The sequence below is a fragment of the Gobio gobio genome (assembly GCF_949357685.1).
Source record: "Gobio gobio genome assembly, chromosome: 22".
NCBI classification, from domain to species: domain Eukaryota; kingdom Metazoa; phylum Chordata; class Actinopteri; order Cypriniformes; family Gobionidae; genus Gobio; species Gobio gobio.
Genome location: NC_137118.1, coordinates 25,557,353 through 25,579,391, shown reverse-complemented (window position 1 = coordinate 25,579,391; position 22,039 = coordinate 25,557,353). Strand labels below are relative to the sequence as shown.

General features: G+C 39.2%; 1 protein-coding gene across 1 annotated transcript in view; it reads left to right on the top strand.

The window, feature by feature from the left end:
• auh (AU RNA binding protein/enoyl-CoA hydratase) overlaps window positions 1–17,331 on the top strand; it is a 49,930-nt gene extending 32,599 nt beyond the window's left edge. The window contains exons 7-10 of the mRNA XM_079805297.1: window positions 10,342–10,529; window positions 10,618–10,668; window positions 13,994–14,041; window positions 14,433–17,331. Of these exons, the coding sequence (XP_079661423.1) occupies window positions 10,342–10,529; window positions 10,618–10,668; window positions 13,994–14,041; window positions 14,433–14,510 (365 nt within the window). The 3' untranslated portion in view covers window positions 14,511–17,331. The remainder of the gene's footprint in view (window positions 1–10,341; window positions 10,530–10,617; window positions 10,669–13,993; window positions 14,042–14,432) is intronic.
• Window positions 17,332–22,039: the final 4,708 nt, after the last annotated feature.

Here is a 22,039-nt window from a genome sequence, read left to right as displayed (position 1 = left end):
ACAAACGGTCCTTGCCACTTTGCGAGTAATTTTGAAGTGGAAGTAGGGAGTAATACAAGCACCTTGTCTCCCGGTGCAAATTGACGAAGTCTAGCCCCTCTGTTGTACAGCTGTCTCTGTTTGTCCTGAGCCTGTAACAAATTCTCCATTGATAGCCGCCCCAAAGTGTGGAGTTTTGTTCTCAGTTCCAGGACATACTGGATTTCATTTTTACTCGCGGAAGGTCCGTCCTCCCAAGCCTCCTTAAGGACATCAAGCACCCCCCGAGGCTGACGTCCATAAAGAAGCTCGAAGGGGGAAAACCCCGTGGAGGCTTGCGGGACCTCGCGAACAGCAAACAACAGAGGTTCTAGCCACTTATCCCAATTTTTGGCGTCCTCGTGAACGAACTTACGAATCATGGATTTCAACGTGCGATTAAATCGTTCCACCAAACCATCTGTTTGTGGGTGATAAACGCTGGTGCGGATCGATTTAATGCCCAATAATTCATAAAGTTCGCGAATCGTTCGTGACATGAACGCCGTGCCTTGATCGGTGAGAATCTCTTTCGGGATTCCCACCCGGGAGATCAAAGAAAACAGAGCGCTCGCAACACTTTTCGCTGAAATAGTGCGGAGCGGGACTGCTTCCGGGTATCGCGTTGCATAGTCCACCAAGACCAATGCAAAGCGATGCCCGCGTGCTGACCGTTCTAATGGCCCGATGAGGTCCATACCAATTCTCTCGAAGGGGACCTGCACTAAAGGGAGTGGGCACAATGGTGCTTTTGGGGTGGCCGGCGGGTTCACCAACTGACATTCACGACAAGACGCACACCATCTGCGTACATTCTCGTGAATGCCCGGCCAAAAGAAGCGGGCCATTAGACGGTTAAGGGTGGCCGTTTGGAAAAAGCATTTCCCGGCGGCTTTTAGGTATTAACAACTGGGTTGTATTCTGCTTTGTCTGGGCGTCTTGGGTCACCCGATACAACCTATCCTTTAAAATACAAAAATACGGATAAGAGATCGGCTGGTCAGGGTGGAGGAGGTGGCCGTCGATGGCACGGACCTGAGTGAACGCATTTTTGAGCGACTCATCCTGGGATTGTTCCAGGGGAAAATCATCGCGGTCTGTGAGAAGAGGTAACTCAAGACCGCTCTGTTCCCCTGGAACAGCTCCCAGAGGCCCCGAATCCACCTCCCCGACCTGCACAACCGACTCTTTCCGGTTTACCTGTTTAGCCCAAGAAGCACCCGCACATAAATGACCCAACAATTCATTAAACGCTGTCCAATTGGTCCCTAAAATTAGCGGATGCCGGAGGTGCGGGTTAACTGCGACCTCCACACTATGCTTTTGCCCCCTAAATAGAAAATCCACGGGCAGCAACGGATAATTCACCACTTCCCCGTGCACACACCTCACCGTAACCGTGCGGCCGGTACCCAATGCCTCAGGCCGAATCAGGCTTTGGTGGATAGAGGTCTGGTTACAACCCGAATCCACCAACGCCTGATACGTACCCCCCTTGATACTCACTGGAATTAGGTACAGCCCAGCTTGATCGAGGGCAGCTTGTGGAGCATCGGGGATCCGGACCATTGTCCCGACCTCCATGACGGGACAGCGGTCGATAAAATGTCCCGGATCCCCGCAGCGCCAGCAAGCCGGCCCAGGCTTCCCCGCCGCCCTAGTGGCTGGAGGTAGGTCCCATGATTGGCGCGGAGAGAGCGCTGAGCCAGAGGGAAAGGCTGAGGGCTCCGAGACGGTTGTCGCTCCCCTCTGGAGCGACCGGGGAAGGGATGCTGGATCGCTGGAACCGCCGGTCCTCCATCTTGGAGCTGGTCTGGGCGGTAAGACCCCACGCGACCTGGGAAGGGGAACAGGTTTGGGGAGAGAAGGGGGAGAGACAGCAGGAGAGGGAGAGAGAGAGAGAGAGGCGGATGGTAAGGGGTTGCCGACCCCGGGGCACGCCACCATGTGGTCCTCCGCCAAGTGGATGGCCTGGGTTAACGGCGTCGGGCGGTGGCACTGGACCCACTGCGCGGTCTTCTGCGGAAGTCGCGCGATGAACTGCTCCAGTACCACACGGTCGATGACTCCCTCGACGTCGTCACCGGCGGCCATCAGCCACTTGCGGCATGAGTCCCGGAGCTGGTGCGCGAAGGCGAAGGGTCGACCGGACTCGCCGAGGGTCAGGGTCCGGAACCGCTGTCGCTGTTCTTCTGGGCTCCGGCCGACCCTCTGTAGGACGGCGCGCTTAAGGTCTCCATAGTCCAGGAGATTCTGGACTGGCAGTTGGTGTGCGGCTACCTGCGCTTCTCCAGACAATAGCGGCAGGAGCCGCATTGACCAGTCCGACCGGGGCCACCCCCGGGACTCGGCGGACCTCTCGAAGAGGTCCGCCGGAATCTCCCGGACCATCCAGCTCCGGAACAGCTCGCGGTCTTCATGCTGAGCGCGAATGAGGGCCTCAAAACGCTTATCCTGTTCGGCCCTCACGGCCAGCAGATCTTGGTGGGTCTCTTGATGAAGACCAGCGAGCGATGCAACGAGATCCGCAAGCGGCGTCTTTGGCGGAGTCTGCATAGCGGCGGCACTCTTCTCCCTTCCCGGGTTTCGGCACCAGTGTAACGTTGTTGGTTCGTGTGGGTGTAGGAAGGAAGAAGACGGGGTCGGCTTACTGGGACTGCTCTCTCTTTATTTGGTTCACCTTTTCTCAAATTCACACGCACGATGGCGATTTAACTCAAAACATTCACACTGACAATCCACGTCAGTCTCAAACTCAGTTTCTCTCAAATTCAGTCTCTCTTTTCGTATCTGGCAGTGAGGTGTCTGCTCGCAGTCCCAGTCTCGATCTCTCTCTCCTCTCTCTCTCTACTGAGCGGCTTTTACGGTCTCTCCACGCCAATCACTGGAATCAGACACAGGTGTTAGTGATCTGCACTTGACCTACTTACTCACCGCTCGTCTCCGTCTTTGCTCGCTCCCGCTACAGACCTCGCAGAACCACGCCCCCTCCGCCACAATTATGAATGCAGGTTGTCTTAGAAATGATAAACCTTGATTTGAATAATATAAAGACAGTTTTCCAAAGCCCTACAGTGTTTACACCAGGGGGGTTAAATCTCATGTCAATCTTGTGCCTATAGAGTAGTATTGCATCCTTGATATCTCCGAAAAGTCTTTAGTTTTATTATATTTATAAAAGAAAGATACACCGTACCGAGTCTTTCCGAAAAAAACAGAGTGGCTGGAGGCGGGTCGTGTGGGCGGAGTTAAAGAATGACGAGCATGCGCAGCTATTGCGTTGAGAGTGTCTGACAGCTCTGACATCCTTAAACGTGGAGAAAAAAAACGTTATCCTAAATAAACCATTGAGATCAATCAGATTTAGCCATACATATATGATCCAGAATCAGATCTAGAGGCTGAAATTGAACAGGAGAAGCAGCAACGATGACTACAACAGGACGTCTCAATGGTATGTACTGTAACTGTAACGTATATAATTGCTTAGAGGCTTGTCATGCTTGCGAGTTTTACAACATTTGTGTGTTTACTCATGGTTTATGAGGACATAATTTGGCTTATCGACTGTATGCGATTTAAAGCTACACTGTGTAACTTTTTTAGTCTATTCTTAGCTAAAAACACTTAGTTCTTTCAAAAATATATGTGCTCATTAATGTATATTTACTTCTTTCAAGTAATAAAGTATTCTCGTAAGTTTATAATATGCCATTGAAAATACTTAAGGTAATGGGATCTAACGGTGGTCGCCATGTTGCCCCTCCATCTTGAAAGTACATTAGCCAAAGAGGGACATACCCGTAAATTCAAGCTTCGCCTTTCGCGTTTTAACCGGTTTTAATACTCAATGGCACTGTACAAAATTCTCTGCCTCGCGCATGTGCGCGTCAACTTGTTCAGACTCGTCTGGTGCATGTGCAGAGAGTTTTCATCTCAGCGGCTCCAGTAACAGAGTTATACAGAGTTTTCCTGGCTTGTTTATTCCTCAAAAGTCTGTTTTTCCTTGTGTGGTATTTCTGTGCGTTAATAACTCCGTAAGTAATAATAGTTATTGTCATTGTAGATGTGTTTCAGAGTGTGTCATCGCGTAATTCAGTTGATGTCACCTCAGAAGTATTTTTGTGTCAACATACAATAGCGTAATGCTCACCTATTTGAATAATCATTCAGTTATTTTGTTATCAACAATGTTTATTCGTTTTTAGAAAATATTTGCTTGTAATGTATGTTGATGGAAATATGTATCAGGTCTGATCGGCATATTAACAATTGTTATACAGAGCGCACTGCAGTGCTAACGTTAAAGCGGCGCACACACTTTTGTAACCGGACACCGCTTGTTAGCAGCGGCAGCTCCGCTCCTTTTAATGCAGCTGCATTTAGCGCCTATATATGGTACAATAAGCTCTGGTTTACGGTTACATTATTCAAATGTAACTTATAAGTATAGTTATACAGTTCTTAACTGTGTATGTATATTTACCATCCTTATTTGTTCTCTCACAGAAACCACATTTATGTACATATCCACGCAAACCTGTTTATGCCTTGCAATTGGATGACTGAATAAACATTACTATCATCAAAGTTCACTCTGGATTAGCTGCAGTTCTTTCTAGCCGAATAATTAGGCCAGTTGAGTTCCAACCATCCCACTGCACACAGAATATCCCACAGGCACCGTGTCGAATGTGGACGAGGTCGAACTGGAAGCCATGTTAATCTTGGACTAAATCGGCCACCGTAGGAGTTGAAACGAAATCGGAATTGAGAGGAACAGAAACTAAAATTCACTGGATGGTCATATACCTTTTCACCACTAGATGGGGGAAAATATCACACAGTGTAGCTTTAATGTTAGCAGTAGCAAGCGAAATGGCTTTGCATGTCAGACTAGTGCGTGTTTACATAGAAAACAATGGAAAAGTAGCGCATTTGAATGAACGAGTCAATAGCTAACAACACATAGACATTTGAAGCAGTTTTACTCAGCGCTTGCACCCAACATACGACTGTGAACCTTAATCGCTGGGACTGCTCCATCTTTCAGCATTAGACGAGCTACAAATCCGGAGTTGAGCTGTACCTTGTTTATAAACTATTGTCGCCGAAATGCATGCAACAGACAAAAATACTTGCACAACTCCGTTGCCACTCCGGAAAAACAAACTCCATCCACGGTCCCATTAACGCTGGGTTCTTTTGGAAGCTGTTCAGGGTTGTCTTGCCCTGACAACCAAAAACACACATCTTTGGTGACATTGTTGATTTCGTGAAGTCCTGTGACTGCAGCGCAGCCAGCTTCCCTAAAGCGTTTGCTCTCTCGCTCTAGTCGCGCGCGCACCCCTCCGGGAGAAGAGCCTGTACGGCCCGTACAAGGACATTCCGCCCTATCTGACGTCAGATATACCCATACTCGGGAAAAAAAAACATTCCGAAAAATATGAGAAACCGGAAGGAGTATTTTTGGCACAGAAATACTCCATCAAACGTCCAATTATTTTTTTTTTGGCCATGTTTAGGATGGGAATCCAAGTATTTAACAGTGTAAAAAGCTCAGTATGCATGAAACAGCTTTTCACCCACAATTAGCTTTATTTAAACCTCAGTATTCTGAGGTTTAGCCTACATTAATATTAACCATACAAACTACAAATTAATTTTAAAAAATGCACTGCTTTGTGAAAACTGCCTTTTTTTACAGTGAAAATACTTTTTTTACAATCTTAAAATAATGGGGGGTGGGGGGTTTATTTTTATTAGGGATGCCCCAAATATGATTTTTCATTGCTGATTCTGATTTTTTTTAAAAGCGAATTTGCAAATTAGATTTTTTAGTTTTGTTTATTTGCTCTATAACAGGTCAAACTGGCCTTAAAGGGTTAGTTCGTCTAAAAAAAAATCTTCTGTCATTAATTACTCACCCTCTTGTCGTTCGAAACCCGTAAGACCGTTGTTCATCTTCGGAACACAAGATATTAAGCTTTCTGACCCCTCCATAGACAGAAATTTAACTACCACTTTACCACTTTCAAGGCCCAGAGAGGTAGGAAATACATCGTTAAAATAGTCCATGTTATTCAGCCTTAATTTTATGAAGCGACGAGAGTAGTTTTTGTGTGCAAAAAATACCAAAAATAACAACTTTATTAAACAATTTCTTCTTTTCTGTAGCAGTCTCCTACTCTGTTCACGTAGTAAACACAGTGCAGTGCTTCCTAGGTCTACGTCAGAATTACCATTGGCTTATGCTGTTCACGTGAGCCGCTTATGGAACAGCAGCAATATAGCGTTTCTTTGTTTACCGCTGTACACAAACCAGTGGTGCTACTTTATACTGAGCTAAGAGGACAAGAAAATGCCATCAAAACTATTCTGAAAACTGTTCCCTTCATAGATACATTCATATAAACCCCTGCCCTCATTTCAACATTTATATTTTTCTTCCTATATTTCACGAACAGTGAGTTTTCTGTGTCTGGTACAGTTTTTTCTCTGCTGGCGTGTCCGTGTTATTTTCTTTGTGTCCATCTTCAGCATGTCCCGTCTCTGGCCTGTGTTAACGTCCTGTTTACAGATTTCGTAATATTCCCACACAAATGACATTTCGGGAAATGATTGCAAAGCAGCTTGTGTGCAAGTCCAGAATAGAGGTCAGACAAAATAAAAACCTTTCAGATTTATGGCCGGTCGACCGGTGCATCTATATTTTCTATTATTGTTCAAATCATCCCCTGGGTCGTATGTTTGACACTGTAAACCCGAATAAGTTGGAAAAACTCCCAAAAATTTGAGGCAATCAGTTACATCCAATTTTTTTTTTACGTTAAGAAATGTAACGTTTAAGTACACAGAACTTGCAGATTTTTATTTCATACATTTTAATTGCTCTTAACTTCAAATATTTGAGTAAGCTAATTCATACATTTAACTTAAAATTATCAACTTAAATATTTTTTAGTAGTGGAAACTTGGCTAGCTTTAACTAGCTAATTCAATAAATGCTACATTGCTAACTGGTAACACAATGCTTTGATAGCATTAGCATAGCACTTGCTGAATGAGGACAGCAATATAAAACATTTAACACACTGTATATCTGTTCTCAAACTAAGCTCTTGCTCCACTCGTCACCTTGATGGTAGCCCTACAAAAAACAACATAACAGAGACTCTTCGTAAACTACTATAGCAAAACATTAACATTAAACATCCCCCACTTAACAATCTCCCACTTAACTTTAATCTTGCACAAAACATTATATATATAAAATTATATAACACTTAATTTTAGCATTTACTCTCCCTTTCGAGTGTCGTGGCAAAGCATGCTGGGAAATAGAAATCCCATCGCAGTTTCAGTTAAATTTAAGTTTGTCTAAATTAAAAGAAACAAGTTCAAAACAATGAAACAATTCAGATTACTTCAAATGTGTCAGAAAAAGAAAAAGAAAGTTCTCAATACTCATAAAAGTTAATTTGTTTGAACTCATTTGTTTAACCTCTTAACTGTCACCCCCCTTTTTGAGAATACACATGAAAATGCACTATCCAAACTTAAAGGGCTGTAATTCAAGAATGCTTTGGAATATAGACCAAAGTTTGGTCTCGTTTTAAAGACGACGTTCTGCAGATTATTGCTGAAGTGAAAGCAATTCAAAATATTAAAGTATGAAATAGTTATGGAAGTTTAAATTTACTGTAAATGAAAAATACTGTACTAAATATTTTTTATTTCATATAAAATATATTTTACAAAAAAGCATTTACTCTAAAATTACTATAAAATCAAAGCCATATGTCTAACCAATTTGTGTTCCAAATTTGAAGTTGATATCACAAAAATTGAAGTCCCCATGAGATTTTGTTTAGGGTGCTGTACCAAAAATAGCCACCGGGTGTCATTCAAATTCCATTTATTGTTGTTTTGATGCATTTTCCTGTAAATTTCTGTCCAAATATTACTTCCATCACAAAACAGTCACCAAATATGGACCCTTGAGACTCAGACCTTTCCGACAATATGCGTTTTGTCAAGATTGGAAAAGATTTTGAATATAAAGTAGTTAAAATAATTGTTGTAATATGAAACATGACAGCGCCCACTAGGGGAGGAGCCCACTAGAATAATTTAGAGTAACGTTTCCATGGCAACACAATGTCCGATTTCAAAACGGTTTTCACAGGATGAATTTTGAGTTTGTAAGCTTTCAAATGATACCTAATTTGTGATAATTACTTAAATATATGATATGAAAAAAAGGCGATCAAAAAAAGAGCACCAGGCGTCCCACCTGTGGGACGGTGACAGTCAAAGGGTTAATTTGCGTTGGCTCTACTCAAACCAATAAATTATTTTGAGCTTTAGGGTTTACAGTGCAGTAAATCAACCGACAAATGGCTTAGTTATTATAACTGACTCTGCACATTAAAAAATTCCCAAAAATAGAAATGTATTCAAACCTGTCTGTTGTTGTGTTTCCTGTGCACCACCAGAATTTAGGAATGTTTACAAGGCTCTTTTCCATACAACAATAGATCAAGTATAAGTCTCTCCACTCCATATAAAGAGCCATACAATTTGTCTATATGACTTGTACTCTATATTCCATGTCTTCTGAAGTTGGCAGCTTTATGCAGCGAGCAGATTGAAACTCCCTTTTAGGCTACATACTGTATCTCACACTTGTGCACCTTATACCACTCGTAAAAAAACAGTGGTAATCTGAATACAATTATTATTGCTAGTGTGAAGAACTAACTGAAATGTATCACAGAACTTTAAATGTAGCGCACATAAAATGTCCTTATTATCTGACAGATGTCACATGATCTACTTTTAATATGATTTAATGTTGCTGTTTATTTGTTTGTGTCCTTAAACTTGACGACTCTGGTCGTTTTGAACTCTACTGTAGTTATTGTTCAAACTCTACTTGTTTGGAATAGAATTGAAAAAATTACAGTTTGCCATTAACTAGAACTTAAGTACATAAAGTATTTTGCTTCTTATCACTTGGCATGTCTATGCCATCTAGCAAAACCGGTAAAATGTTTTGAACATACGGTACCTAGATATCAATGAAATTCATTTTCTGCTGTTAAATAGATACAATTCTAGCTGTTGTTTAAAAACATTACAGCCTGTCATAAATGTGCACAGCTTCAGATTCTCAAACGTGTGTAGACGCGCACACACACACACACTTGTTGTGCCTTCATTTGTCTGCTGGCAATTTCTGTTTCTTCTGCTGTTTTGAATTTAATACAAAATGGTTTGTACAATTTTCCTTGTCTTGGAAAATGATTTGCATTGCAGTGGCCATAATTACCTCCATTTCTGTATGCGGATAGTGAACCTGAAATGCGCATTTAGTTTAGTTAAAATTTAGTTTTAAGTAATGAAAATCTTTGTGTAAATTTAAATAAATGAGTGCAACAAGTGGACCCGTCATTTTCAAGACTCATTAAAGCAATTCGCTTTGTTTTGTACAATTTTCTAAGACAGGTGCTTTTAAAGCTCAGGCTGCACAGCCAATTCAATGTTAAATCACAGGTTACAAGTGTTTGTCTTCCACCTCAACACTTTCAATGAATGACCAATGCCGCTCAAATGTTTTTGTGCAACAAACATTTATTACATGAGTGTTTCTAGGTGTATGGAGCTAAAATGTTAGCTTGTTCCCATTCCTCTCAGCTTTCCACACTAACTTTGTTGCTCAATTTTCCAAATTCTTCTCAGAACTGACCTGTTGGCCAAATGTGGAGTTTTCGAACATTTTAAAGATATTGTATTCAGTTTTTCTGAAATCAGAGAATTGATAAGGTGTCCTGAGAAGTCACATCTTTCTCTTTGGCAGCCCTAGACACAGCAAACAAAAAAATCATAATTTGACACTATAGTTTAGCCGATCATAGAACTTGAGCATTGAGTTTTGCTGGCATGTCTTTGGAAGGTAGGGGTTCGAAGAGAAGCTGCTAGCAACGTCTGAGATCATCATCGTGAAAAAATTCACAGGTTTTCAAAATTGTTAATAATAATAATGTGACAGTGAAGGCTGGAGTAATTATGCTGAAAATTCAGCTTTGCATCACCGGAATAAATTACATTTTAGATTTATAACAATAGAAAACAATTATAGATGGTGGTTATATATATCAATATTACAGTTTTTTTCTGTATTTTTGATCAAGTGAATGCATCCTTGGTAAACATAAGAGATTTCTTTCATCTTACTAACCCCATAATCATGCAAGTTTTGAATGCAATTCCAAGTCACAGATTTATATAACATTATTTTTTATCATATTCTGGCTGTAGGGGGAACTCAGCGTCTGCCCCGAACTGTAGGAGTGTCCGTAGCTAAAGAGCTGATATTTGCGGCGCGAGTGCTGAGCGGTGAGGAGGCCAAGAATCTCGGCCTAGTCAATCATGCTGTGGAGCAGAATCCAAGTGGAGATGCTGCGTATTTGCGAGCTCTAGATCTGGCCCGTGAATTCATCCCTCAGGTATGAACTCTCATGCTCGCTCATTCAGCTTCAACAGTTTCTCAGTGTACATTGTTCTAATGAAGGTTTGATGATTGTTCTCTCTCAGGGGCCAATTGCAATTAGAATGGCGAAGTTAGCCATCAGCCAAGGAATGGAGGTAAGATTGCACATTGTGCTACTGTCTTATCTGGTCAAAAATAAAGAGTTTTCTTGTTGTCCTTGTTTTTGAGAGTGAGGCGATCTGTGTTTGGCATCTTCTATCAAATGACTTGAATGTTTGCCAAAATACCATAGAGTTTTTGATTGAACAAACTGCCTTTGATGTCAAGCAATAAAGACTGTAAGCATTTTCTCCTCCATTTTAAAAGTTAATATTTATTTTGATATGATAAGTTAGTGTATGTTAAGTGTAACCAGCCCTACTCGACCAGCTCAGAGCGGGGTTTGAAACAGGGTCTCCAGCATGGGAAGCAGACGCACTAACAAACAAGGACCCCAGCACGCTAACAAAGACCCCAGCTGCTAACATACCTCTTGAGATCAGGGGAGTGAGGTTTACATGCACAGCTCTTACTGGCCTATGTCTGACACTCACCCCCCTAAACCTCACTCCCATTCAGGTATGGCACCAAATGTGACCGGCCCTACTCAACCTGCTCCCAGCGGGATTCAAACCGGGGCGCGGGAGATGGGTACACTAACAAGGACACTAAAGAACGCAGCCACTTGTGTCAGTCGCTAACGTGCCTTTTGAGGATAGGGGAGTGAGCTTTAAATTCATAGCTCTTACTGGCCTACGTCTAAATATTTGCGTTTCACATTTTTTTCCCTTCTGTCTTTTAGCGAACACACATTTACATATGCATTTGGCAGATGCTTTTATTCAAAGCGACTTACAGTGCCCTTATTACAGGGACAATCCCCCTGGAGCAACATGGAGTTAAGTGCCTTGCTCAAGGACACACTGGTGGTGACCGCTGGGATCGAACCAGCAACCTTCTGTGTATCAGTTCCATGGTTTAACCCACTGGACTACCATCACATACATTACATTGCCAAAAGTTTTGGGACGCCTGCCTTTACATGCACATGAACTTTAATGATGTCCCATTCTTAATCCGTAGGGTTTAATATGGTGTTAGCCTACCCTTTGCAGCTATAACAGCTTCAACTCTTCTGGGAAGGCTTTCCACAAGGAGTGTGTTTATGGGAATTATGGGAATTTTTGACCATTCTTCTAAAAGCACATTTGTGAGGTCAGGCACTGATGTTGGACAAGAAGGCCTGGCTCACAGTCTCTGCTCTAATTCACCCCAAAGGTGTTCTATCGGGTGGAGGTCAGGACTCCATGTCTTTATGGACTTTGCTTTGTGCACTGGTGCGCAGTCATGTTGGAACAGGAAGGGGCGATCCCCAAACTGTTCCCACAAAGTTGGGAGCATGAAATTGTCCAAAATGTCTTGGTATGCTAAAGCATTAAGAGTTCCTTTCACTGGAATTAAGAGGCCAAGCCCAACCCCTGTAAAAAAACAACCCCAAACATTACACTTGACACAATGTAGTAGTACCGTTTTCTCCTGGCAACCGTCAAACCCAGACTCATCCATCGGATTGCCAGACAGAGAAGTGTGATTTGTCACTCCAGAGAACACATCTCTACTGCTCTAGAGTCCAGTGGCGGCGTGCTTTACGCCACTATAGCCAACGCTTTGCATTGCACTTGGTGATGTAAGGCTTGGAGGCAGCTGCTCGGCCATGGAAACCCATTCCATGAAGCTCTCTACGCACTGTTCTTGAGCTAATCTGAAGGCCACACGAAGTTGGGAGGTCTGTAGCTATTGAAAGTTGGCGACTTCTGCGCACTGTGCGCCGCCTCAGCATGCGCTGACCCCGCTCTGTTATTTTTATTTGGCCTACCACTTCGTGGCTGAGTTGCTGTTGTTCCCAATTGCTTCCACTTAGTTATAATACCACTATTCAGTTGTGAGGAAATTTCACAAATGGACTTATTGCACAGGTGGCAACCTATCGCGGCACCACGCTTGAATTCACTGAGCTCCTCACAATCCATTCTTTCACAAATGTTTGTAGAAGCAGGCCTAGGTGCTTGATTTTATACACCTTTGAAAGTGGAAGTGATTGGAACACCTGAATTCAATGATTTGGAAGGGTCTCCCAATACTTTTGGCAATATAGTGTATATGAACAGATATACTGTTATGCCACAGATATACAAATACTACCTATGTCCATCTCTCAACATGTATACTTACCAGTAAAAGTGTGTTGTATGTGAAGTCATGTGCAGCTGTCATCCGAGCTACCAAAGAGAGAGTCTGCTTCATGACATTACCTTGAGCCTAGAGGCCAGCCTTTCAACACCACACGTCCTTTAGGAAGTGACCTCCTCATCTTTTCTGTTGATGTCATCAAAAGAGGAAAAAAGCCAACATGGGATCATTGGAAAAACGTGCCTCTATCTACATGCTAGCAAAACTAAAACGCATCTATACATACAACTCACTGCAGTTTACAGCGGACATGAACACTAGAGGCAGCACCAACAACGTTTATTCCTTTTCACACAAATTATGGTTACAGGGGCAGATTATTAATTAATAAGGACGTAGTATTGTGCCAGGAACCGCACAGAAATATGTTATGACCTTTTGCACTTTTAGTGCATCATTTGTAAACTATACAGTTTGATATTTGTATCACATGACCAGCTCCTTATGTGTGGCTTTTCTGATATAGTTCACTTGCTCGGTAGCTCACCTGGTACAGCATTGCAATTGAGATGGACTGAAGCCCCATTCATGATAAAAGCTAAAAACTAAAGCGTCATGGTTGCTTCAGCAAATGTTTTTCTCACGTTTGCTTTTAACACGATCAGTCAGGTTTAGTGAAGGTGGTACGTTATCCTCAAACACAATAGAGCATTAACATTTTATTCCACCCACCAGAAATATAATTTCCGACCTGCCGCCATACGTACAACAGCCAACGTAATAAAACATTTCTGAGAAAACTGAACGTGCTTTTGGTGTCACTCACTAGACATTTAACTTTGAAAGTGTTGCAAAACATGCAAGAAGTAACGTAATATAATTTTGCAATTCCTTATAATTGAAGATTTTGCACTGGAAAGCAAAACAGCTTGTTTTCATCTGACCTTCTTTAGAAGAGCTGTCATTGTTATATCAATATCAATAGATATTTCTGTTCTTGTGAAATGCCAAGGTTGCATACAAAAGTAGGTCTCTGTTCTTCTGTGTTGTCATGAGGAGCTCTTGCACGTTTATTGGATGGTTTGTTCCTACGGCTACAAGAAGAAAAGAAAGTGTGTTGTGTGGGCACTCAACATCGAATCAGTACTCTCACGACTAATACAGTAGTTTTGGTTCATATGAACAAGTCTGCAAATGAAAACAGATGATGCAAAACTAGTGTCTGATGTTGTTGTTGATATTTTTTTCCAGGTGGATTTAAAGACAGGATTAGCTATTGAAGAGGCATGTTATTCTCAGGTATGTTTACATAATGAAAATTCCCTTTAATCTGAGAATCTGTTCTCATATTTAAATTTGAATTTCACATTAATAGTATTTTGTTGTATGAACTATTGCAACACTTGGGTTCCAAAGTAAAAACCCCATTTGTGTTCAACATGGAGATATAAATATATTTTAACAATGATAAATAAATGCAAAACAACAAAAAAATATAAGTAGTAGCTATATAAAGAGAATTCCTGTAATTTCCTATAATCAGTCTGTGTATCAGCCATTTCAAGTGTTAACATAATGCACTTCATGCAAAGAGCGAACGCTGGCCTAGATCACTCAGAAAGCCACTATATTTAGCTCTTAAGACGGCACAGCTTCAGCGTTCCACTGATACGACTCTGTTGTCTCCTAGGTGATCCCAACCAAAGACAGACTGGAAGGTTTGCAGGCGTTCAAAGAAAAGCGTCCTCCTTGCTACAAGGGCGAGTGACACTGGCCTAGAGAACCCAATTACAAGCAGCTGCCTTCTAAACTGCCTTTCACTATTATTGAGTCTCGTAAAGAATGTTGCATACCTGAAATATTTGGAGCACTGCCTATGGTCAAACCTGTAGGGATTTCAGCTGAAATTCATCTGTGGATCATCTTCTTTTTGCATGGTATGTCCTTTGTGATTATGAACTTTTCCTTTCTGTTGTATGTTAGTTATAATGTAAAGAGACTTTGTTCATTCTCATCAGTTCAAATAATACAGAATTCTCTTCAAACGAACACAAAATGTAAAATAAACTGTTGCACTGTATTCTGTTATAAACTAAGACAGTTCAAGGAGTGTGCAGTGCTACTCAAAACGAAAACCGGTTGGGCTGGTTGATTCCAGGAATCAGCACTAATATTAAGCATTATGCTTTCATTTTAAACATGTGCTTATAATTAGTCCAGTCAACAGCTACCCAGTTTTTGCCCTAAGTATATTGACTCTCTCAGTATCTGTTTCAAGGGATATGTTGTAATGAAATGCTCACTGTAAGCAAAGATATTAGGAAAAAGTACTGGAATTTGTAATTTATGCATTAAAACGTATATATCCTCAGTGTAATTCAACAACAAAACTATTTAAGATTTTAAAAAACAAGATAATACTGACAAGTACTTGTATAAACATTATCTTATTTCCTCCAGTGAGCATTGCCCTAATGCCCTTAGTGTTTACTCATGTTATCTTACAGCTACATCCGGCTCTTCATAGGCTAGATATCTGGCAGTAAACAATATGCGTGTCATCACTGGCCTAAAAACAGCTTTATTCATGCTAATTTGGCAAACAAGGAAATGTATAACAAGAAAATGATATACAGTATCTATCCACTACTGTTCAAAAGGGGTCAGTAAGATTTTTTAAAGAAATGAATAGTTTTATTCAGCAAGGATGGATTAGACTGATCACACGTGACCGTAAAGACTTATGTTGCAAAAGATTTCTGTTTCAAATAAATGCTGTTCTTTTGAACTTTCTATTCATTAAAGAATCCTGAAGAATGTATCACAGTTTCCACAGAAATATGAAGCAACACAACTGTTTTCAGCATTAATAATGTTTCATCAGAATGATTTCTGAAGGATCATGTGATAATGAAGACTGAAAATCCAGCTTTGATCACAGAAATACGTTACATTTTACAATATATTCGAATAGAAAACTTTTTTTTAATAAAAAATGTTTCACAATATTACTGTTTTTAATGTATTTTTCATCAAATAAATGGTGAGCAGAACAACTTTGTATCGACCCCCAAACTTTTGAACGGTAGTAACATCAAGGGATGTGATTTCCAAAAAAAAAACAGTGACCACTATCATTCTCCAAAAGGAACAAGAAACACTAGTGGAATTAAGACATAATATATGTCACTTTGGATAGACATAATTAAACCATATAAATATTATTTATAATTTAAATTCCACAGTTGTTCTGTAACATTGACACTGTGAAAGTGAGTCATGCTACCCAGCTTTTCCATTCCCAGAAGCTCTGCAATCATTTTACAGGAAGTGCCAAAGCAGTTAAAACCCTTCAAAATTCATGTTTTACAGAAACGAGTTTACTTAGCTTCAGGGCTTCGTTTACTGCTCAAAAAATGTTAATTGCCATCATAATAGATTAGTACAGTTTGTGGGTGAAGGGGAGTGCTGGTTTTACAGTCTTTGTTATTTGAGCTTCAGTGGCAAAAGAGGAAAAAAAACCTAGACTGTTGCAAGAGCTGCTGTGTCAGCCAACAGGAACGCCGCCCCAGGGGCTCATGGGGGATTGTTTCATCCAGCACCACTGCTGCATTCTGAGAATTATTAACCCTGTGATGTAATGCTTATCTAATAAACACACAGAAGGAAAGCATGACTGCTAGTACACATATGAGCCTGGGATGTGTTCGCACGTCAGCTTTTATTTTCATTGTAATAGATTTATAGCTGCTGCTGGCTCAAATGTCAAAAAGGGGCATCTATCGCTATAATATATATTCTTCTGGTGCTGCAAGGTTTTGCGGGGTGCTTCGTAGTCGATTCACATTGTGTAGTTTTCAACTGATTTATGAATGAGACCACGAAATTACCGTTCCGCTTCACAATGTCCAATTAAATTTTTAGCTTGTTCTGTGACATTACGATTGATTAGTGAATTATACATCACAAACTGGCATAGATGAATTGTGATATTTTTAAATGTGTAATATGTGGATTTTTAATTGAATCGTGGTCACAGTTATGAATATGCAACTACTCACTTAATCAGTTGGCAGAATAATTACCAAAAAAACTAAACAAAAAAAGAGTAAATTGTGGTTATCAAGCAAGCAGTGGCAGAATACTAGTCTGTCAGTCAAGTTCGAAGCAAGACGCAAACCTGTAGGACTTCCTGGTGGCCGATATGTAAATATGAACAGGAATATTTTGACTTTTGAGCGATTCATTACTGTTTTGTACCCGTTGTATAACACAAATGGATTTTGTTTTATTGAGCACATTGATCATTTTAGAGAGGAGCTCGTTTGATATATATCAGTATAACTGTATATATGTAGTTTGCATGAATTACAATTTGTCATAACTTTTCTTGAGAAGCATGTAGAATTGAAGTAGAAGTTTAACTGTAAGATGCAGCGCAAAAACAAAGCAACCTTTTATATTTCAAAACAACTTTGCATAATACACCAAGTCATCATTCATAATGCAATTGTTTTCATAATGCAAGGGTAATGATTATTTATTAGTATCACAAAGCAGAAATAAATTAATGCATTAACTAACAAGGAGCAATGCATTTGTTTCAGCGTTTTTTTCATCCTTGGTTATTTAATATAAATACAACTGTATGAACTTGTTAGTTCATGTTAGCTCGGGTCTATTAAATAATATTAATACAAATTTTGATCATGTATTAGTAAATGCTGAAATTAACTTTTAAGAATAATAAATGTTTTAGTAGTACTTTTTATTGTTAGTTCATGTTAACTAATGTAGTTTAAACTAGTTAACATTTTCCCTTTACAGCAAACAAGAAAACTTGATGTATTAAAACCTAAACACCATAATAGTATCCTGAAAGAATACTGTAATTATTAGTCATGTAATTATTTCATCTCCTATTTTATTGGTAGAGCAGAGATGTTGAGGAAGAAATTACATGCATACTTTGGTATTCAAAAGCTTTCAGGATTTTTTTCCCAAAGTCTTCTTTTCTAGCATGTTTATTCTTTGATGACTGCTTTGCAGCATGTGGCGGTGGCTCAGGAATTTGAACCACATCCACATCTTAGGCGGCTTCAGACTGCATTCCTGTGTGCTCAATGGAGCCTTTATTCCAATGGTTTAAGACATAGCATGTCTTCACATGCGCTCCAGCGATCAGTTCCTCATTATATTCGCCCCCCATGAAATGGTCTGCAGCTCCACACCTGTGTCAGCCGCAAGAATGTGCACTGGACTCGCTGCTGATGATAGATCTCAGATCATACAACTGCAAAGGCTGGGCACCACGACAGTCAAATGCTTTTAAATCTCTAGTTTAGTTCCTGCTAGTACACAGAATACAAATGTGTAATTCAAATTTAAATATGAGAACAGTTATAATTTAATAAAAAATATATATTAATACATTTCATTTTTCACTATGAATTACCCAAACATCATACACACACAAAAATGGGAAATTTCCAGAAACATTAAATTATATATATATGTATATATTAGTGCTGTCAATGGATTAAAAAAAATTGATTGCACTTTTTTTTCTGTAATTTATCGCGATTAAAAACATTGACGTTTTTAATATTTTATATTTCAGTCACTCTCCAAATGAATGTAGAAAAAACTTAAAGACTATATATATTTTAAATATTTGTTGCAATGGCATCTTTTTATGAATGAAGGCCAGTATTACTGATACTAATACTGCTACTAATGTCTTTTTTTTTAAAACATTAAGATAGACAGATCACTCATTCGACCAAAGCCTGTTTCAAAGTAAGTGTGTCGAATATAACTACAGCTTATTTACCAGGAAACAACATTGCGAAAAAACTGCTCAACAATATCCGGATGTTTTACATGAAGTGTTTGCATAATTTGATACATTGGGTGCATTCTAACATGATGATGCATTGTTTGCATCCCACATTGTTTGCATGCTATAAAATTAATTAAACAACTTGTGTTTTGTTAAACTGCTGAAGTCTGATTAACATACTAGGAAAATCAAATTAAAACTATGTTAATGAATTCCAATGATTTATATTTTGTGTTAAATGAGAAATTAATTTTTTGTTTTGAACTGTTGTTTTTATAAATTAGAGACCTTCTTGACATTGATCAAAATGTCTGTGGTATACCTTTTAATCATAGGTGACTAGATAAACCACACTGTAAACCCGAACAAGTTGGCAAAACTCAAAAAAATAGTTTACGTTTTTTAAGTTAGGAAATTTAAAGTTTAAGTAAGCAGAACTGTCAGATTTTATTTTGTAATCATACATTTTAATTGCTCTGAACTTAAAATATTTGAGTAAGCTAATTCATACATTTAACTTAAAAATATAATGTAATCTCATTTTTTTGTAGTGGAAACCACTACTAAATCTCCCACTTACCATTAATCTTGCGAACACACAAAAAAAAAAACATAATATAACACTTAATTTTGGCAATTTATTGTCCCTTTTGAGTGTCATGGCAAAACAATAGAAATCCCAGCCCAGTTTCAGTTAAATGTAAGTTTGTTTAAATAAAAAAAAACAAGTTCATAAAACTCATAACAATGAAACAGTTCAGATTACTTAAAATGTGTCAGTTTTGAGAACTCAAAAGAAAAAAAGTTCTAAATACTCATAAAAGTTCATTTGTTTTAACTAATTTGTTTAATTTGAGTTGTCTCTACTCAAACCTATTAATTATTTTGAGCGTTAGGGTTTACAGTGCATGTTTTAAGTTTAAGTAGTTTAAAAGAAGAATCCTGTGCTTGCCAATTCAAGTAACTTGAAACACTAAAAACCCACCAGTAATTTATATAGCAAAATTTGAATAAATTACATTTACAATAACTATAACAATAATGATAACGATATAGTTCTAAAAATCATTCTAAATATAAAAGAATAGCAGAGTCCATACCACAACTATAATGATAACAACACAGTGAAACGATATCCCCATTGGAACAATTTTTTTCTAGCGGATGAACCGTAACCAGCCAATCAGAATCCATCCTGCTTTAAAGCGCTTGAGCATATAAAGTGACAGATGACACCTGCAGCGCGCTTATAATAAACAGAACGATATCATTCTCTGGTGTGGACGCTAATATAATTATCGTAATAGTTATCGTTCTTGGTGTGAATGGGCCTTTAGAATATCGGTGGAATAACTAAGCGGAACAGGGTATAATACTGAATATTGATGTGAAATGGTTGTTTCAAACCTCATGCTAAAGGTATCTTGCTGCGTACTGCAGTGTTTGCTCTGTTTTAGTGTCCCAGATTTTCTCTTGAATCTAAGACTACTATATGTAGTTGACCCATTTTTTGTCTATTACCACTTGGTGTTTGGTAAGTGTAATGTGACAGTTGTGGTTATTAATCCCAATTGTCTATTGAAACTTCATTGGCACATAGTCTGTATATGAAAACATTGTTTCAGACGTCTTTGACACAATGTGTACTGTGAAAAATATTATGTAAATATAATTGAGTAGGAAATATTTGACTAAATCTACATCTCATTCTAGAGTCTTGACTGTACATTTGTAAAATGAACCACCTGCTGCTGTGGCAATTAGTTTTATGTGTTACAGCATGTAGACATATGTAATATGTCTGTGTGTTGCATAAGAGCTTGTGTATGACAGCATAAACATTTTACAGTATTTCATTAACTCATATGTGCTTCAAGCTCAGTTGTCCCAGAACAGGTTTTTTTTTGCTGAAAATATTCTTGGCTCAAAGCACAAGTATACTATAAATAATGTGGTGCGATGCAGTGACATTTACTCTGCGCTGTCTTCTTTGCACCGAGCTGGCATAAACATGTTTGGAAAAAAATTTACACAAATTGCAAGAACATATTTTAAACTTACAGTGATGGGATTGTATATAGTGTTTAGTATTGGGTAATAGTTTACAGACATGCATATCTGTCTTTGTCTATACAAATGGCTTTGGTACTTTTGGCCTAAGGGGAAATGAAATGAATGTGATTGAAAATTATTTCAGTACTATCCCTTTCAAAATGAACTTTTTCATGAAATTGAATTTATCCATTTGAGAGTGGCTCTTATACTGTAGTAGTTGACTATGTTATGTAGCCAATTAAAGGATACAATGATTGGGGGAAACAAATTAGATGGGAGAAAAATAATTAAATTTCAATGCTTTTGCATTTGCCCGGCAAAAGATTTGGGGAAGCAACTTTTGCGTGCAAATGCAACATTTCTCAGGGGAAAGAAAAACGTTTTCAAGGGAAACTTACTAGTAAAAAGTTTCTCGTAGGAATGAAAAACTTACGAGCGAACGCAAAGTTTCTCTTAGAAACGCAATACTTTTGCGAATGAGTGAAAGTTTCTCTGAGAAATACAATACTTTTGTGAGTGAATGCAACGTTTTTCAGAGAAAATATACTTGCAAGCGAATGTAGTTTCTTGGAAGAAAGCAAACATTTTGAGCGAACCTGTTTTTTTGAGTGAAAGCTAAATTTTCCAGGGAAAGATAAAACTTGAGTGGGCCAAAAATTTCTACAAACACGATACGCAGTTTTCTTGGAGGAACGAAAAAGAAATTGGGAACGAACAATGTTTCTTGGAGGAACACAATATTTTTGCGAGCAAACGCACAAAAGGAACAGACATGTTGCGAGCGAACACAATGTTTTTCAGAGGAACGCAATATAATTGCGAGCGAACAATTTCTTGGAGGAACAAAACATTTTTGTGAGCGAACAATGTTTTTTGGAGGAATGCATATTGCACCCAAAACAAAATTTCTCAGAGGAACAAAATTTGCAAATAATCATCAAGTTTCACTGAGAAACTACTTTTGCGAGTTAATGTAGTTTTTTGGAGGAACGCAATATGTGAGCAAACGCAAAATTTCTCAGAGGAACACAAGACTTGAGCGCAAAGTTTCTTAGCACAACAAAACACTTTTGCGAGCAAACGCACAGGAGAACAAACATGTTGTGAGCGAACACAATGTTTTTCATAGGAACGCAATATTATTGCAAGCGAACGCAAAATTTCTCAGAGGAACACAAAACTTGTGAAATGAAACACTTGTGAGAAAACAGTTTCTTGTAGGAAAGCAAACATTTTATGAGAAAACGCAACGGTTTTCAGAGGAACAATACTTTTGCAAGCGAATGCAGTTTCTTGGAGGAAAGTAAACATTTTGAGTGACCACGTTTTTTGGCGGAAAGCAATATTATTGAAAGCGAATGCAAAATTTTCCAGGGAACAAACTTTGAGTGAGTACAAAA